This window comes from Enhydra lutris, unplaced genomic scaffold, assembly GCF_002288905.1.
Source record: "Enhydra lutris kenyoni isolate GAN:26980312 unplaced genomic scaffold, ASM228890v2 scaffoldscaffold13, whole genome shotgun sequence".
Taxonomy (NCBI): domain Eukaryota; kingdom Metazoa; phylum Chordata; class Mammalia; order Carnivora; family Mustelidae; genus Enhydra; species Enhydra lutris.
The window spans coordinates 40,731,191-40,747,836 of record NW_019154097.1 but is presented as its reverse complement, the minus strand read 5'-3'; the positions used below and the strand labels follow the sequence as shown (position 1 = coordinate 40,747,836).

General features: G+C 41.6%; 2 protein-coding genes across 4 annotated transcripts in view; one reads left to right on the top strand and one right to left on the bottom strand.

The window, feature by feature from the left end:
- Nucleotides 1-299: 299 nt before the first annotated feature.
- Nucleotides 300-11,435, bottom strand: LOC111145912 (chaperonin containing TCP1 subunit 6A). Of its 3 annotated transcripts, XM_022501220.1 has the most exons (14): nucleotides 11,228-11,434; nucleotides 10,728-10,791; nucleotides 8,859-8,993; nucleotides 7,918-8,091; nucleotides 7,101-7,204; nucleotides 6,374-6,484; nucleotides 5,713-5,872; nucleotides 5,546-5,628; nucleotides 4,538-4,634; nucleotides 4,056-4,203; nucleotides 3,518-3,651; nucleotides 2,507-2,609; nucleotides 1,520-1,592; nucleotides 300-1,221 (listed from the first exon to the last, which is right to left on the bottom strand). In XM_022501220.1, the coding sequence occupies exons 1-14, from the start codon at nucleotides 11,362-11,364 to the stop codon at nucleotides 1,149-1,151; spliced, it is 1,596 nt and encodes a 531-aa protein (XP_022356928.1). In that variant the 5' UTR covers nucleotides 11,365-11,434; the 3' UTR covers nucleotides 300-1,148. The 3 variants fall into 3 exon arrangements, with proteins under 3 accessions (XP_022356928.1, XP_022356929.1, XP_022356930.1); XM_022501221.1 differs by lacking the exon at nucleotides 6,374-6,484 and having other exon boundaries at nucleotides 11,228-11,435; XM_022501222.1 differs by lacking the exon at nucleotides 8,859-8,993.
- Nucleotides 11,436-15,847: 4,412 nt separating this feature from the next.
- The window catches only part of LOC111146302 (phosphoserine phosphatase), a 38,806-nt gene continuing 38,007 nt past the window's right edge, over nucleotides 15,848-16,646 (top strand). The window contains exon 1 of the mRNA XM_022501794.1: nucleotides 15,848-15,885. The gene's annotated coding sequence lies outside the window, so the exon portion shown is untranslated. The remainder of the gene's footprint in view (nucleotides 15,886-16,646) is intronic.

Here is a 16,646-nt window from a genome sequence, read left to right as displayed (position 1 = left end):
CCGCGTCGGCGGCCGTAGTGCGTGCCCCGCGTCGGCGGCCGTACTGCGTACGTACGGCCCGAGCTTTTTTCTTGGGAGGGGGGAAGGGTGTTACGGTTTAGTTCATCCCGGGCTACAGCGGGGTGCAAACTGAACGCGTGTGGAGCCAGGTAAGAGCAGCGTCGTCAGGCTTAGCGCTGAGGGACGCCGCCTTTCCAGAAGCCCCTCATTACCCTATGAACATAACATTTTGACTGATTTCCTTCCCTTTTATATTCTAATCCATGTCGGGCGCTGGAATAGCATTTCGAGATCAGAGAAAAGGTTTCAACTTAACATTTATTGCGCACGTACTTACGCAATTGCCAAGCCCCCCAAAACACAAAGCTTCACAACATACAACCTCGGGGGCGGGGGCTGCAGAGACACACCGACCACACAATTTCGTAACCGCGGGTGGAGGGACGGGCTCGTCAGCACGAGCACAGGCGCGGGGGTGTGAAGACACGACCCGCGGACAATCTACCCCTCAGCCGCGGCCTGAAAGACGTGGAGGCGGCAGTGGTGAGACGGCCTGTTTTCCCCACGTCACACTCGGGGCTTACTCAGCTCCCCCGTCCTTCCGTTCACGACGACTCTTCCGGGGGGGCATTTAAGCACAGCTGCTTGGAAATCACTAGAAGTCCCAAGATCCAAGAGTTTCACTCACAGGAATTTACTAAAAAGGGATGCTTTCAAAATTTTAAGTTACTTTAGTATTTGTATTAGGAAAACTTCCGAGTGTAACAGTGGAGTGTACTACTGGATAAACGAGAATACATCCATTAGAAGAAATTACTAAACCATTACAATTTGTTCTTCAAGTTACATTTAATAACAAGGTAGATAACATATACTTAACTAACACGGGACTTTTGTATCACTGAAGCTAAAGCAAACATCCTTCTCATTGGGTAAAAACGGCCTGCTTGATGGGTGTACACTGCAGTGCAATTTAAAAAAATACTCTAATTTCAGAACTTCAGAATTTAAGTGTCAGTGTTTTTTTAATATGGGAAAAGAAAATGCTTTTGAAAATTGTTTGAACCTTGGACAAAAATTCTGTTGCTATATTCTTAGGATCACTCTATAGTCTTCATGATTCGGATGACATGAAGGAAGCTTCAAATTCAACCTTTCAGAGAAGACATTCCAGCTCGCATGATCTCATCAACCAGGAGAATGTTGGTGGCAATCACAGTGCTGAAAGGGGAGGAAAATTCAGATGGCTCAGATTTGAGATATGAACCCTAATTCAGCTCAATTTCCAAACTGCAAATTATATCCAATTAAGTTTCTCCTTTCCCCTCCAAAACATGGAAGGCTAGTTTAATTTCTATACTTTCAGTTGATGACCACTTCTGCAAACCAAAACCAAACAAAAAACCCACAGAAAAACCCCACAACAAACAAAAAACCAAAGTAATTAAATAGAAAACACCAAATTAAGAGTGTGATGAGTCCCTAAAGGTTATCTTAGTTTTGGCTTTCTCAAACTTACCAGGAGTGAAGCAGCTGTTTCTTTACACAATAGTTATCCCATATGCCTACTTCGGCTGCTACCATTGGCTCACCTGCAAAGCAATCCAGGTTTCTTAAAACCACACAGGAGGTTACAAGATCAGAATGCTAAGACAACAGAGTATTTTGTCATTTGCTCATTATCCAGACTTCCTCAATTAGCCCAATGTTGCTCCAAACCATGAATCCTGTATACACCATCTCTGATTAACTGGTTGATCTCTACTCAGAAGGCTTCTAGTAATAGTAATGCTCTATTTGATTACCAAATGATTGATCATCTCTATTTTATGGGACACATTCTCATTTGTCCCTATTAAAGTAAAAAGCATTTGAACTATAATCTGGCCAAAATGGGGTTATCATTTCCCTCATCCCAGAAACCTTTTCTATTAACCTGAATGTAAATGATGTTATTGATAACAATAGGTCTTACACATACCACATGGATGTATACATCTCAGTTCTCTTTCTTCCAGTTTCTACTTGTCTATTTTGTGTTATTACATTTAAGACTAGGGCTTTAAAATCATTTCATTAAGACTAAGTCCCATCTTTCAGCATTATTTGCTATCCTCAGCCTTTTTTCATCCATGAATACCATCATCTCATGTATTTTCTTTTTAAAGTCCCAGATAAAAGACTGAGTACAGTCAGCCCAACATGAAATCCTTCCATATTAACCTGAACCACCTACTACTACTCAGCAACATAAAAAATCCATCCTCTTTGAAATTATACAAATGTCTACCTTATTCCATTACTTACTGTATCTAGTCATTCCATTTTTATATTTTTTAGAACGCAGGGTTCCCTAATAACACTGATGTCAAACTGCAAAGCATCACTCCAAGATTCATTTATCTCTATTTTTTTTTAACTTTTCACTTATCTCCATTTTTTATCCTTCCTGGCTTTCTCTCACCTGAATCTAGCTCTCCCCCTACAAATAGCTGTGTTCTCTTACCTGTGTTCAGGTCTACACCGACAAGTTGACCTGATTCTGAATGTTCTGCTTGAACTTTAACTAGTGTTTCCTGAAGGTCAAAACCAGAATTCTGAGCAAGTACCTAAAGCAAACAAATTTAATCCTTTAAAGACAGAACCTAAGAAGTAATAGTCAATCTACAAAAAATGAACTATAATTCCAATTAAGAAAAACAAACAAAGGGGCGCCTAGGTGGCTCAGTCAGTTAAGCGTCTACCTTCAGCTCAAGTCATTATCCCACAGTCCTGGGATCAGAGCCTGCACTGGGTTCCCTACTCAGCGGGGAGCCTGCTTCTCCCTCTCTCTGCAGCTCCCAATGCTTGTGCTCTCTGTCAAATGGATTAAAAAAATCTTAAAAACAAAAAAACAAACCTTTAATGAAGACAGACCGGTATTTATGTTCACTTCACAGAACATTTTTTTTTTTTTTAAGATTTTATTTATTCATTTGACAGATTATAAGTAGGCAGAGAGGCAGGCAGAGAGAGAGAGAGGAGACAGCAGGCTCCCCGCTGAGCAGAGAGCCCAATGCGGGGCTTGATCCCAGGACCCTGGGATCATGACCTGAGCCGAAGGCAGAGGCTTTAACCCACTGAGCCACCCAGGTGCCCCCACAGAACAGACATTTGTTACTAACTCAATCTACTTAGCCCAGCAACACACTGATCATGAGCAATACCCCCAAATGAGCACATAATAGAATAAAAATAAAAAGCAAGGTTTACTCGGGAGTATAACCCCTACACTCCAAACCCTCTAAAAACAGTTTCTCTCCTGCATCTGAAACTTCAGATACTCAATTCCCTTCCAGAGGAACCAAACACATCTGCCTGATGAGAGATACCGAACTCTAGCTACATTCACGAGAAAGTTGATAAAACCTGTTTACTCAAAATCTACATTATGAAAAAGATCCCAAATTATCAAAAACTTTCATCAGCTAACTCATTTTGATATAGTTAGGAACACTGACTGTTAAGGTAGTCCTACCTTGGGAATAATGAGCAATGCATCAGCAAATGCTTGAACTCCCAGCTGGGCCCTGCCCTTTACACTGGGCTTGTACTTGATCAAGGCTTCTGCCATTGCCACTTCCACTGCACCTGCTCCTGGAACTACACAGCCTGTGGGGGATGGGCGAGGAAGGAGAGAAACGCTCAACAAAATAAAGCTGTAGAATCATTTTTAATACATAAAACACAACGTAAAAATCATTAATTTCCTAAGAATGTATTACAGTCACCACAATGTTAATATTGTACTTGAAAGCACTATAACCAACACATCAAATGGCAAAATGGTTCAATTTAACTAGTATCTGCAAGCTTTTAGTATTAGCTCATTTACCTGTACCCACTTTTAAATATGATATGCTATGAAAAAGCTTAGCATACCATCACAGGCATTTTAGAGGGAGGACTTTACTTTTGCATGGTGTCTGGCTGTGTAAACTACTGATAAAAAGAACACAGTATTCAGCCATGCCTTTCACACTAGCCAAAGAACATAAATACAGTAAGGATCTTACCATCATCAAGAGCATTTTTAACAGCCCTCAAGCCATCTCTTATTGCATCTTTGATTTGTGTGAGTGTGTGCTTATTTGGTCCTTTGATCAATAATGTGACAGAGCGAGGATTGTTACATTTCTCAATAAAAGTGAACTTCTCTTCTCCCTATGTGAACAAGAGATAATATTTTTAAAAACAGGATATGTTTGGACAAAGAATGAAAAGCTTACAGGGCTTATGGAAGAATAAGTAGCATATTAATAAGGGACTAACAGACCAATAATATTAAAGCAAATTACTTCATAAAAAAAAAAATCACATATAAAAGAAATGTGGTTTTTCCCATCAGTGGCTTATCATTTACTACACATAACCTTCAAAATGTATGTACACAAAGCAAAAACCTGATCCTAAGTGTGAATGAATTTTTACTACAAAAGAATTCATGAACCAAAAATCAGTATTTATTACATTATCTTTGGAAAGAAAATACACTTACCAATGTATATTCATAGACAAGTCCTGCATGTCCCAAACAATCAGGACTTAGGTCATCAAAGGAATTTAGAGCCACTCCACCACAAGCAAGAGTCAGCCTGAAATAGTGAAGTGTGTTAAGGGAGATGTGTAAGCGGCTCTGTTATGTCTAAAGAGATTATTAATAATTTTTAGGAAGCAATCTTTCAGAATTACATACTAAAATCCTAAAATGTTATTTTAACTTAAACATTCCCATTCACCACCAACCAGCTAAACCAGTTTTTCCTCCTAACTTGACATTTAATCCACTCTTTCAAAGTCAGCAAATACTCCTCTGATAAGAAATCTCAAGATGAACAAGAGCTCTTCATTGTGGTGAGGTCTGGGGAAAAAGTCGTTCTCTGAAACCCTTTGATACTCTGGACATGGTAATGTACATATACAAATCACGGTTTAAAACGAAAGCATACAACAATGTTCAGAAAAGCATTATTCACAATAGCCAAAAGGAAGAAACTTAAGTGTCCACTGATAAATGAATAAACAAAAGGTGATATATCCATACAACGGACTATCATTCGCCCTTAACAAGGAACAGCATTCTAACCCATTACAACATGGTGAACTTGGGAAACATCACGCTAAGTGAAATAAGCCAGACACAAGAGGGCAATTATTGCATGATGTCTTAATATGAGGTACCAAATTCATAGAGACAAAGTAGAATAGTAGTATTTGCAGGGGCAGGGGAAAGAAACAAAGTTATTATTTAATGAGTAGAGTTTCAGTTTGGGAAGATGAAAAAGTTCTGGAGATGGATGATGATGATGGTTGCACAATAATGTGTATGTAACTTAATGCCACTAGATTGTATGTTGGAAAAAAATGAGTAAAATGATAAATTTTGCATTATGTGTATTTTATTCAGAATAAAAAACACAATAGTAAGAACAGAAAAAAGAAGTAATCTCACTTAATTTGCAAAGTAAGTAAAATTTACAACACTAAGGTAATACGCTATCCATACCTTTCCATATTTCTCCTTTTAGCTCTACGCAGAGCTACTATACCTTCTTTTGCAAGAGCATCTAAGGAAAAGGGGTCAATTCCCTATAACAAAAACAACAGTTAGTTACAACAAAAGGCACCTTAAAAAATAGCAAAATGGACAATACAGACTCATTTCATTCTCACCTTTTGATTAATAACAACGAATCCTTTATCTGAATCACCACAAACCTTCTTTTTCAATTCTATTATTTTCTTAACTCTATCTTCAATGAATTTTCTTTCAGCCTTCACAAGCTTCTCTCTCTCTTCTGCACTCTTGTAAAAAAAGCCAGAATTCACCTCTCTATTTAAGAAAAAGTGACAGAAGGGGGGGGTGGAGGAAAAATATTTATTTTTTTAAAAGATTTTATTTATTTGACAGAAAGAGACACAGAGAGAGAGAGAGGGAACACTAGTAGGGGGAGTGGGAGAGGGAGAAGCAGACTCCCCACCAAGCAGGGAACCCAATGTGGGGCTTGATCCCAGGACCCTGAGATCATGACCTGAGCTGAAGGCAGATGCTCAACCGACTGAGCCACCCAGGTGCCCCAAGAATGTTTATTTTTTGAGAAGATAAACCAGCAGCCTCAGAAACAGGGTTGGTCTTGAGATTTAACAAATAGCCACTGAGCTCCAATCCTGCCCCTGGTATATTTTCAGAGGTTGTTTCCTAGAATTCACCTGAACCCAACTGAAGCATTACTGCCCTCACAGTGGGGAAACTTAAATCTCACAAGTGACTTGCTTCCAAAATACCCAGCTCCTCCACCTTTCTATTCCATTTGTTAAGGGGCTGTAAACTCACGTTTTTTCATATTCTAATGACACATTGCATGTGAGGATGTATGCATCTTCTACTCTTTTTTTCATATCAGGATGCCGTGCCCCATGGTCCAAAACAAGACCTCTGATTAAGCTGTTGAAACACATAATAATTTGTACTGTTATTTAGTTCCAGATGATATATAACCTATTCTAATGAGACTGAAATACTGAATTGAGACTGTATTGGTAATTTTCACATTATATTTCTTGAGTTTTTTAAAAAGGCTTTTGGGTTAAACCTAGGCAGATTCAATTATGAAAAAGCAATACCCAGAACATAGTACAAAAACATGCCAAACAAAAGTAACAACCCTTATCTTGTACAGAAAATTCTGCAGAGAAACAATAGCAACTGGTAGGCTCTCAAATTGTGATCACCTCCTTTTAAAAATTATTTCCGAACTAGGCCTCTGAAATGTAATATATATTCTAAATTCCCCGAAAGTCCCCTGTTATGCTTTGTAACCTACAGTTTAATAAATCACTGACACAGCTCACTTTTCAGAATAATTCCAACTATAAATAAATACATCATTTCAAGAGCAAAACTGAGCAAACTAAATACTAAATTAAACTAAAAACTAACTTATCTAGGCAATACACATAAACTCGAAGAAAAAGAAATCAGCCAAATGATATGAACATACGTATAAGATGCCTGTAAATTTATAAACACACTTTGTATTTCATCGCGTTCTACCACCTACCTTGTATCAGTTTCAGATTTATGTTTCATCTCCATGATTTCAACCATGAAGAGGTCGATAGGTTCATCTTGTTTTTTAATGGCCAAAATGGCGTCCACCACAGCCTACAATAAGAGCATAACCATTAGATGAATTTGATTTGCAGAAGTCCAGACACTTACATTGCTCGTTCTTCAGAGAAATTTACATGTCTTTAAAATCTCTGAATCAGGGCACCTGGGTGGCTCAGTGGGTTAAGCCTCTGCCTTTGGGTCAGGTCATGATCTCAGGGTCCTGGGATCGAGTCCCGCATCGGGCTCTCTGCTCAGCAGGGAGCCTGCTTCCTCCTCTCTCTCTCTCTGCCTGCCTCTCTGCCTACTTGTGATCTCTGTCAAATGAATAAATAAATTCTTGAAAAAAAGAAAAATCTCTGAATCAATCTATGCTTTTTTCCTAGTCAGTAACAGAATACATTAGTTGTAAAGGATTGAAGTCAATTAAATTTCTGACATCTCAATTTACAATTACATAAAGAATCACTGACATCCCTACTACTCTATTATAAATATTGGGGATAGGAAGTTTTTTCACAGTAAAATCTCAATTTTATACACCTTCGATGAAAAATCCAATTACATCTTTATAACATGGTCAGGTATACTACTATTTTTCTCATTTCACACACATCAGCTCTCATTGCCACAAAAAGAGAAACTACTTATTTCACATGGTATGATACTGTGAGTTTTTAGGTAGCACCTTGTAATTTCAACTATAACGTATGCCAGGGGTTTTCAGTATAGGTGTGCACACTGGACACATACCACATTTAACATACCTCTGTTAAGACATCAGCAAGTTCAGCATGCACTTTAGTACGCAGAGATGTTTTGGCCACATCTATAAGTGTTTCCCTGTCCATTTCTTTGCTTACTTTGACTTGTTCCAAAAACTGAAGTGCTTTTTCCTTTGCAGCTTCAAATCCTTCTGTTATTATTCTGGGATGAAGACCCTATAAATATACAATTATATAACCACCACTAACTGAAGTTCTTCAACTAGATGATAAAATAAACTTTTAAAGGAATATTCTGGATCATTCACATGCTTTATTACAATGTGCTGACTTTCTGAATACATTTAAAAGGATAAATAGTCCTTTCAATGCAGAGGGAAAGAACAGACATTGCTCTAGCACAGACTCAAAGCCAAGGGAACTATAAAGCACACTTGGGTATTCACTGTGCAAGCCACAAGGAATAACGGCCAAAACTTACAACCATACTCAAGAAGACCATTTACCTTTTTGATTCACATCATTTACTAACAAAAACAAACAGGAGACTAGGGGTCTGCTTTTTCTCTCTTCCCAAGAATTTCTTGGCTTTGGATTACTACTAAGGTTTGCTTTAACCCTCAGACTAACTCAGGGTTCAAAACATTTTGTAACTCTTTATGTTTTAGTTGGCTTTGTCCTTTAAATAAATATGCCTAGTCCTGAATATCCTGTTTTGAGATCTCAACTATCACTCTCTTATAATAGACTTATATAAACAATATGTAAATGCAACTTGATTTAAAAAGCCTTCAGGCCAAGGAAGTTTCCTTAATCTGTCCAAGATCACAATAAACTTGTATTAAGACCAGGACATAGGTTCTAGTTCCCAGATTAAGCCCCTGCTCTTCACATTCTACAACACGGCCACAGCTATTATTAACAACTCAATTTATACAAATTTCCTATATATAAACTACTATGGAAACAAGAATCATGTATACTTCAGAAATGTAGAGATCCGCCTGCTTCAGTAGCTCGCCAATGATTAGGACATTGGAAGTGGTACCATCACCAGTTATGTCATCTTGGGCTGTTGCTACTTTGGCTATTAAGGAGGCTGTTGGGTGCTGAATTTGCTGAAAGTAGAAAAAGAAAAAAATTACTTCAACTGAAATAGTCCACATATACCATAAAATGTGCGAAAGGTCTCTTTAGGTGCATCTATTTGTGTAAATTGCCCAAGTGTTCAGCTACAAACCATGCTGATTTAAAACTCACCATCAACTATTTCCCACATTAATTTATGGTAACTCAAACATTTTCACATATAGATTTGAGATCATCTCCGCTTTACTGATGAGGAAATCTGAGGCCTAGTTAAGTTTTACTGAAGATGACAGAGTTAACAGTAAGAAATAATTTCAAATCCACGCAAACTTTAGAACTCTTGAGAGTAAACCAGGTTCCTTCTAAAATCTCAGTCTCCAGCATTACTTGGAATTGAACAAAAAATTAAAAAGACCTTTTAGCAAAGATCATGAGTGAATGCTAAATCTTGAAAGGTTCTGTAAGAACAGGATATTCACTAAGTCTCCAATATCACTCACGGATTCTTATAATTACAAAGGAGTCTCCTTATTCTCTGTAATCTAGAACAGTTTCCAGCCTTTTCTCTTTGGGGACACTGACAGTTTTAAGAATCTAGGCCAGATATCTTGCAAACTATCTCACCTAAATGTGATGTTAATTTTAGGGGGACAAGAATATTACATGAGTAATACTGTATACGTCTCACTGGCTTCATGTGCTTCTTTCTATATATATATATATATATATATATATTTATTTAAAGATTCTATTTATTTGACCGAGAGAGAGAAATCAGAGGCAGAGAGGCAGGCAGAGAGGGGGGAAGCAGGCTCCCCAATGAGCAGAGAGCCCAATGTGGGGTTCAGGGCTCAATCCCAGGGCCTTAAGATCATGACTTGAGCCGAAGGCAGAGGCTTAACCCACTGAGCCACCCAGGCACCCCTCTCTCAATTTATATTGTATTACACAATTTAAGAACTCAAGTAAAATAAAATAAGCCACACAGATAAAGCTTTTTTGACATCCTATGACTCTAAGTATTGTCTGTTAGTGCAGGTCACCACTTAGCCAACTAAAAATAAAACCGAACTTTCTAGGTTATCTAATTCATACTGAAGATATTTACAAACATCTACGTACTGAAGGCATGGTACACCACTATTAAAGCCCTGTATTTTAGCGCCTGGGTGGCTCATTTAGTTAAGCTTCCCACTGCTATCTCAGGGCCTTTCAGTGTCCTGAGTTCAAGCCCAGCCTCAAAACACAGGCATTAAGTGCTAGATTCCTTGGATTTTAAGTGCTAGATTCTGGAAACCTAGGGATGAGTCACACAAGTGCTTCTCTCAACGGTCTCATGCTCTTGGTTAGTGAACTTCAACAACAGTAAAACAGAATTTTATCTCCCTTTGAGTCTGGAGGTGGAGAGAGATGTTGACAGAAATGAATGTTTTAAAAAGCGAAAAAGTATAATCATTTGCACCTGTCAATCACTTAGTTTTTCAGATTTTAACAGAGTTAATCTTAATAACTACAACCCTTTAACCACAGACTTACGTGGCCAGAACAGGGACTCAAAAGTAAGCTGCGACTGCAGGATCCCTCCGGGCACTGTACGGTCAGTGCTCTCACCGCATTCCCTTCCTACTTCCACCACCGTATGAAAGACCTGCTGAGAGCTGACCAACGTGCCCTCTGTTGAAAATAACATTAAAAACCTTCCTGCAAATCACACGCAACGCGGAAAACCCGGACATTTTGGACCTGGTAGAGCAGCCTCTCACCATTTCATGAAGCAGCACATTGCCGTCTTTAGTGAGCTTGATGTCTCCAGCTCCCGAAACGAGCCTGTTCGAAGGCACAAAAGAATCAGTGTGACTTTTTCAACGGGGACCTAACTGAAGAGTCCCACTGCAACCGAGCTTTACCCTGATCCTAGGGAGCGGGGCCACGCGGCCGGTTCTCGCCGCCCGTAAAGGAAAGGTGCAGTGCCCACGCCCTCCCTTCGGAGAAACAGCCTGCCCCACTCAGGGTCGCCGGAGTCCCCGGGCGCGGAGCGAGTCGCGCACGCGGGCGCCTTTGTTCTCCGCAGAAACGGCATCCATTACAAGAGGAAACGGCCGGGGCAGGAAACAGGAGCGACCCGGGAGTCTGCGGGTAAGCAGGGCCGCAGCTGCGAGTGGTGAAGCCCGGGGGCGCCCGGCTCGAGGCCCGGGTCCCCTGCGCCAGGCCCGCGATGGCGCTGGGTGTCCGCCCGGCCCCCGCCCCGCCAGACCCGCCTTACATCTTCATGGTGCCTTTAGGCCCCAAGTTGGTCCTCAGCACATCCTGCAGGCCCCGGGCCGCGCTGATGTTCACCGCCAGCGCCGCCTGGGCTCGAGCCACCTCGGCCTTGGGGTTCAGGGTCTTCACAGCCGCCATCGCTAATCAGCACAGGAAGAGGAAGAAACCTGGCGGCGCGCCGAGGGCCCAACGCCGGCGCAGCGTGGCCAGGAGGCGCGCGCTCCCGGAGGCTTCTGGAAAAGTCGGGCGCGCCCGCCCCGCCCCCGGCGCTCCCGTGCGCCGCTACCATTGGGCCGCGGGTCGGCTAGCGCCGCTCACTGGGTGGTGGCACCGATGGTCCCGCCCCTCGCGGCCGCGCGGCCTCCATTGCGCGTAGGAGGGCTCTATTACGCGGCAGTAAGGGTTCGCGGCGGTCGTGTGTTGGCGGTCGTCAGGCCCCGGCTTTTCGGACCCGGAACCTGGGGACGGAGGAGGGGCCTGTGGGCCGCGCGCGTCTGGGCGTGACTGCAGAACGGGCGGCTCTCGCGGATGTCTCTGGCCGCAGGTGTAGGGTGGGCTCCGCCCCCCCGGCGCGGTTTGCTAGGCGTTCTGGCAGCAGCGTCCTGTCAGCAGCGTTTTCTTGACTGCTGCGTGCTTGGAGGGGGTCTCGGTGCCGTGGGGATACGGCGGTGCGTCTGGTAGTGTCTCGCGCCCAGTGCTCGGGGGTTGGAAGATGAAGAGGGCGGGTGCGCGGTGCCTTTTTAGCAAGCTGTTGGCTGAGGAGAAGCCGGGCGGGCGGCCCGCCCCTCCCAGGACGCGCTGCTCTCTAGGCGGGTTTTCTTTATTCATTCGTTTGTCGGAGAGCGCCCGGGCAGAGGGAGAAGCGGGGAGCCATGAAGGACTCGATCCCAGCACCCTGGGGTCACGACCTGAGGGGAAGGCAGACGCCCTCGAGGCAGGTTTTCGATGGTGGAGTGAGTAGGGATCCGGTTCTCGGAGAGGACTGACTCCCCTTTACGACCAATTCCGAGGGGTGCGTGCGGTTCCTCTCTGCTTCCCGGTACTCAGCGCCCGTATTCGGTCTGCGAGGTGACGTCTTGGCTTCATTTTTGTAGGTAACGAGGAAAATGTTAGAAGTCAAAGTGCCGAAGGGTGTGGTGAAAAGTAGGCTTCTTGCCTTTCCTTCAGCTTCCTTCAGACAACGCCATCACCCTCAGTTACTCCGAACTTCCGGATGCTGAGTTTGTAAATAAGCCTACCGAGGTACGAGTATTTCCCTCACACGGATGCCGGTTTATAACGCGCAGGTTGGGTGTGTTACACTCCATGTCGGCGATTTTCCACATCAGTAGGAGCAGGGACGCCTCCTTCCCATTAACAGCTGCTGGTATTCTCTGTGAGAGTGACGGGATTAACCGGTCATTCGCTGGGTGACACTTAGGTTGCTCCCGGTCTTTTGCTCTTCAGCTGCCGTGAATACCCTGGTGTGTAATGCTCCGAGGTGGCTTTATGCTTGAGAATCGGAAAAGCACACATACACGTTTGAGTCATAGCGTTACTTACTGCGCTACGTACCTTACTTGTGTGTGCAGATGTATTGACTGTTACGAGTGAGGAGACGGGAGCGGAGATAAAGGTTGTGCGGTTTTCAGGTACCTACTTGCAGGTAGGGAAATGGGGGGGGGGTGGATCTCCTGAGGTACAAAATTTAAAGGGGCACCAAAAACTTAGTAATTGAGACCAATTTTTTTTTTAAAGATTTTATTTATTTATTTGACAGAGATGACAAGTAGGCAGAGAGGCAGGCAGAGAGAGGAGGAAGCAGGCTCCCCGCGGAGCAGAGAGCCCGATGCGGGGCTCCATCCCAGGATCCTGAGATCATGACCTGAGTAGAAGGCAGAGGCTTAACCCACTGAGCCACCCAGGCGCCTAAGACCAATAATATTTTAATACAGTATTTAAAAAAAAATCAAAATTGATGCAAGAAATCCACAATGAATGGAATTTTATTTTTTATTTTTTATTTATTTTTAAAGATCTTATTTATCATTTGACAGAGAGAGACACAGTGAGAGAGGGAACACAACCAGAGGGAGTGGTAGAGGGAGAAGCAGGCTTCCTGCTGAGCCAGGATCCCGATAATGGGGTTCAATCCCAGAACCCTGGGATCATGACCTGAGCCAAAGGCAGACACTTAATGACTGAGCCACCCAGGTGCCCCTGAATGGAATTTTTATTAGGCATCTCCACTAACATGACACCAGACAGTCTCCAGACAGTCTCAGTAAAACAGATCCACATGATCCCTGTAGAGGCAGTCTGTTTGCATATAGCATTCTACTGGCCTCCACTGCCACACTTTGAAACAAATTAATTGTTTTCATTATACCATGCAAAAGAATGTAGCAAGGGAGTGTAGCCTGTATGCTAATGTATGTGTAGAGTGGAAAACGCTAGAATGTATTGGGAGAATTTCGCACAAAGGGTCATGTTGTGGGAGCAGCTCCATTTCAATCATAATTGAAGCGGTTGTGGCAACTGCAGATATTTAGCCATTTGATTAGGGAGGGATTTCAATAAAGAATAAAATTTTGAGGAATGAACTCTAATGAGGCAAGGTGGTGGTAATAGAATCCTAGAGACAATTTGAGTTTGAATTCTAGTTTGGCAAAAAAAAAAAAAAAAAAAGAATTCTAGTTTGACAATATGTACCATTAGGTGACCTTGGACAAGTTATTTAATTTTTTTTTTTACTCTATTTCCTAATCTATAAAGTAGGGGTAAGTGACATCTTAGAAAAAATTAAATGAGATTGCATTTGTAAGTAACATGCTTTATGTTGTGCCTGACACGGAAGGTGTGAATTGCCACTTTTGCATTCATACAGTACAATTACGCTATATAATTCTTTTTTTTTTTTAAAGCTATATAATTCTTACGGGACTTCACATGTAGTGTTTCATTCACTAATATGAATCCTTTGCCATTTAATAGGTCAGGTATAATTAAGCCAGTTTCATAGATGATTAAATCAACCCCCAAAGGTTAAATGACCAACAAGGTCATGCTATGTTGTATGAGTAGAGGGTCAAAAACCTAAATTTCACCCTTGACTCCTCCCTTTGCCCCAGCCCCTCACATCCACTTACTCCCTGAACACTTTCTAGATATATCCATTTTTCTCCATCCCCACTTACACCACTCAGGTTTAGGCCATGATGATTTCTTACCTGTATAAATACTGTAGTGCCCTAAGTAATCGTTCTGCCTTTCTTCCCCATGTTGCTACTGGAGCAGTCTATCAAAAATAAATCTATGAGCCACAGCTCTGCTTATAATCCCTGTTATCCTCAAAACCTTAGACTGAAATATAAACATCTTGATTTGCTTCCAGAATCAGCAACATCTTGTGCCTACCCCTCTGGGATAAAACCCTTTTCTCTTTTTCTCTTACTCACTGCATTCCCTGGTCATTCTGAATTTTTCAGTGCTTGGAACACTCTTCAAGGACCACTTCACTCCTCATTCTTATCCCCATTCCCATCCAGTGTGTATAGAAATAAATAAAATCCCTAATCCTGAACAGGCATGGCCTACAAGGAGATAAACTTGTAAACAGGTGAATGACCATAAATTGTAAGATGTTATAGTTAAGAGAAATGAAGTACAGTGAGCACAGAGGTATTAGCTTTGAGCACCAAGGAAGGTTTCTTGGAGGAGATGAGGCTGATGGGATTTTGAAAGATAGATAGATAATTTTTGCAAGAAGAGGGCTTAGGAGAGTGATTCCAGACAGAGTAACAGTGAAAGGAACTGGCATGCCCATTGAAAGGTGTATACTTAGGATGGAGAGAAGAAGGTTGCAAGAGACAAATCTGGAGAAGTAGTATTTCCTGGCTGTCACGTCCTGGTTAAGACATCTGGGCCAGCAGTGGGAACCTAACTAGTGATGAAGATGACTCTGGAGGTGGAATGGAGGATGAACTAAGAGAAAACTAAGGATAGGGCAATCAGAAAGAAGGATGTTGAAAAGTCTGTGCAAAGGTGATGAAGGCATATTTAATGACATAAAGAGGTGTTCTTGATAGGAGACAAAAACATACTAAATGGTGTAAATTTTACATTCTCATTTTTGTAACCACTCCCCATGTATCTATACCAAAACAAGGATATGCATTAAAATCCTAACTATATTAAAGATTTCAGAATATTTTTATTTTCGCAAAGCTTCACAAATTTATGTAGCCACAAAAGGGAGATGCAGAAGTATATACATGAAAATATGAAATATACAAAGTGTGTCCAGTGTCTTGTTTTTAAGTCTTCCAAGTGTATGTGTATATATATGTATATATATCAATAAAGAACCAGAAGAATATACATCAACATGTTTAACATTTTCTTTCTATGTTTGCCAGTCTTATAGGTGAAAAATGGTATCTTAAAGTTTCGTTTATTTTTTTTATTTTTATTTTTTTAAGATTTTATTTATTTATTTGACAGAGATCACAAGTAGGCAGAGAAGCAGGCAGAGAGAGGAGGAAGCAGGCTCCCCGCTGAGCAGAGAGCCCGATGTGGGGCTCGATCCCAGGACCCTGAGATCATGACCTGAGCTGAAGGCAGTGGCTTAAACCACTGAGCCACCCAGGCGCCCTAAAGTTTCATTTATTGAGAGTGAAGGTGAGCCTGTATCTTAGATGTGACCTGTTTCTGTGAACTGTCTATTCATGTCTTTTGTCTGTTTTCCTGTTTGGTTTCTTGTGGATTTGTAGGAGCTGTTTATGTTTTCTGTGTTGCACTTAACTTGTCTCAATACTATTTGTACAGTAGTTTGTATGTATGTCTTTTTTCCAATTAAAAATTTAAAAAATTCTTTTCCTGTAGTCACATGTATTTTTTTTTTCTTGTATGGGCATTGGATTTTGTGCTCTACTGTGTAAAACAGGTCTTATGCTCTTAAAAAGTATTCTTAAAATTCTTCTATGTTTTCTTTTGTATTTTTAAGATTTTCATTTTCATTTTAATCCTTGATTCATTTGAAATTTATTTTAGTAAGGAATGTGATAAAAATCTGTGGTACTATGAAAATATGTATTTGGTCTTTGTCCCTGGTTCCTGGCACAGAAGTCCTTAACTATTTCTGAGTATGGGAGTATATTTTGTTATCCATAACAGTTCTGTTTAGAATATACCTGAGCCTGGGGCACCTGGGTGGCTCAGTGGGTTAAGCCTCTGCCTTCGGCTCAGGTCATGATCTCAGGGTCCTGGGATCGAGCCCCACATCGGGCTCTCTGCTCAGCATGGAGCCTGCTTCCCCCTCTCTCTCTTCCTGCCTCTCTGCCTACCTGTGATCTCTCTCTGTCAAATAAATTAAAAAAAAAAAAAAAAAAAAAAGAATATACCTGAGCCTGTGCTAATGATGTAAGTTAAGGTGAGAACCC

Bases quoted from the DNA above. Each gene is read 5' to 3' on its own strand.
- LOC111145912 (XM_022501220.1), bottom strand. From the start codon at position 11,364: ATGGCGGCTGTGAAGACCCTGAACCCCAAGGCCGAGGTGGCTCGAGCC. The intron at 1,593-2,506 runs GTAAGAGAACAC...ATTGCTTTGCAG, and splicing joins CGGTGTAGACCTGAACACAG to GTGAGCCAATGGTAGCAGCC. The intron at 1,222-1,519 runs GTAAGTTTGAGA...CTCCCCTTTCAG, and splicing joins AAACAGCTGCTTCACTCCTG to CACTGTGATTGCCACCAACA.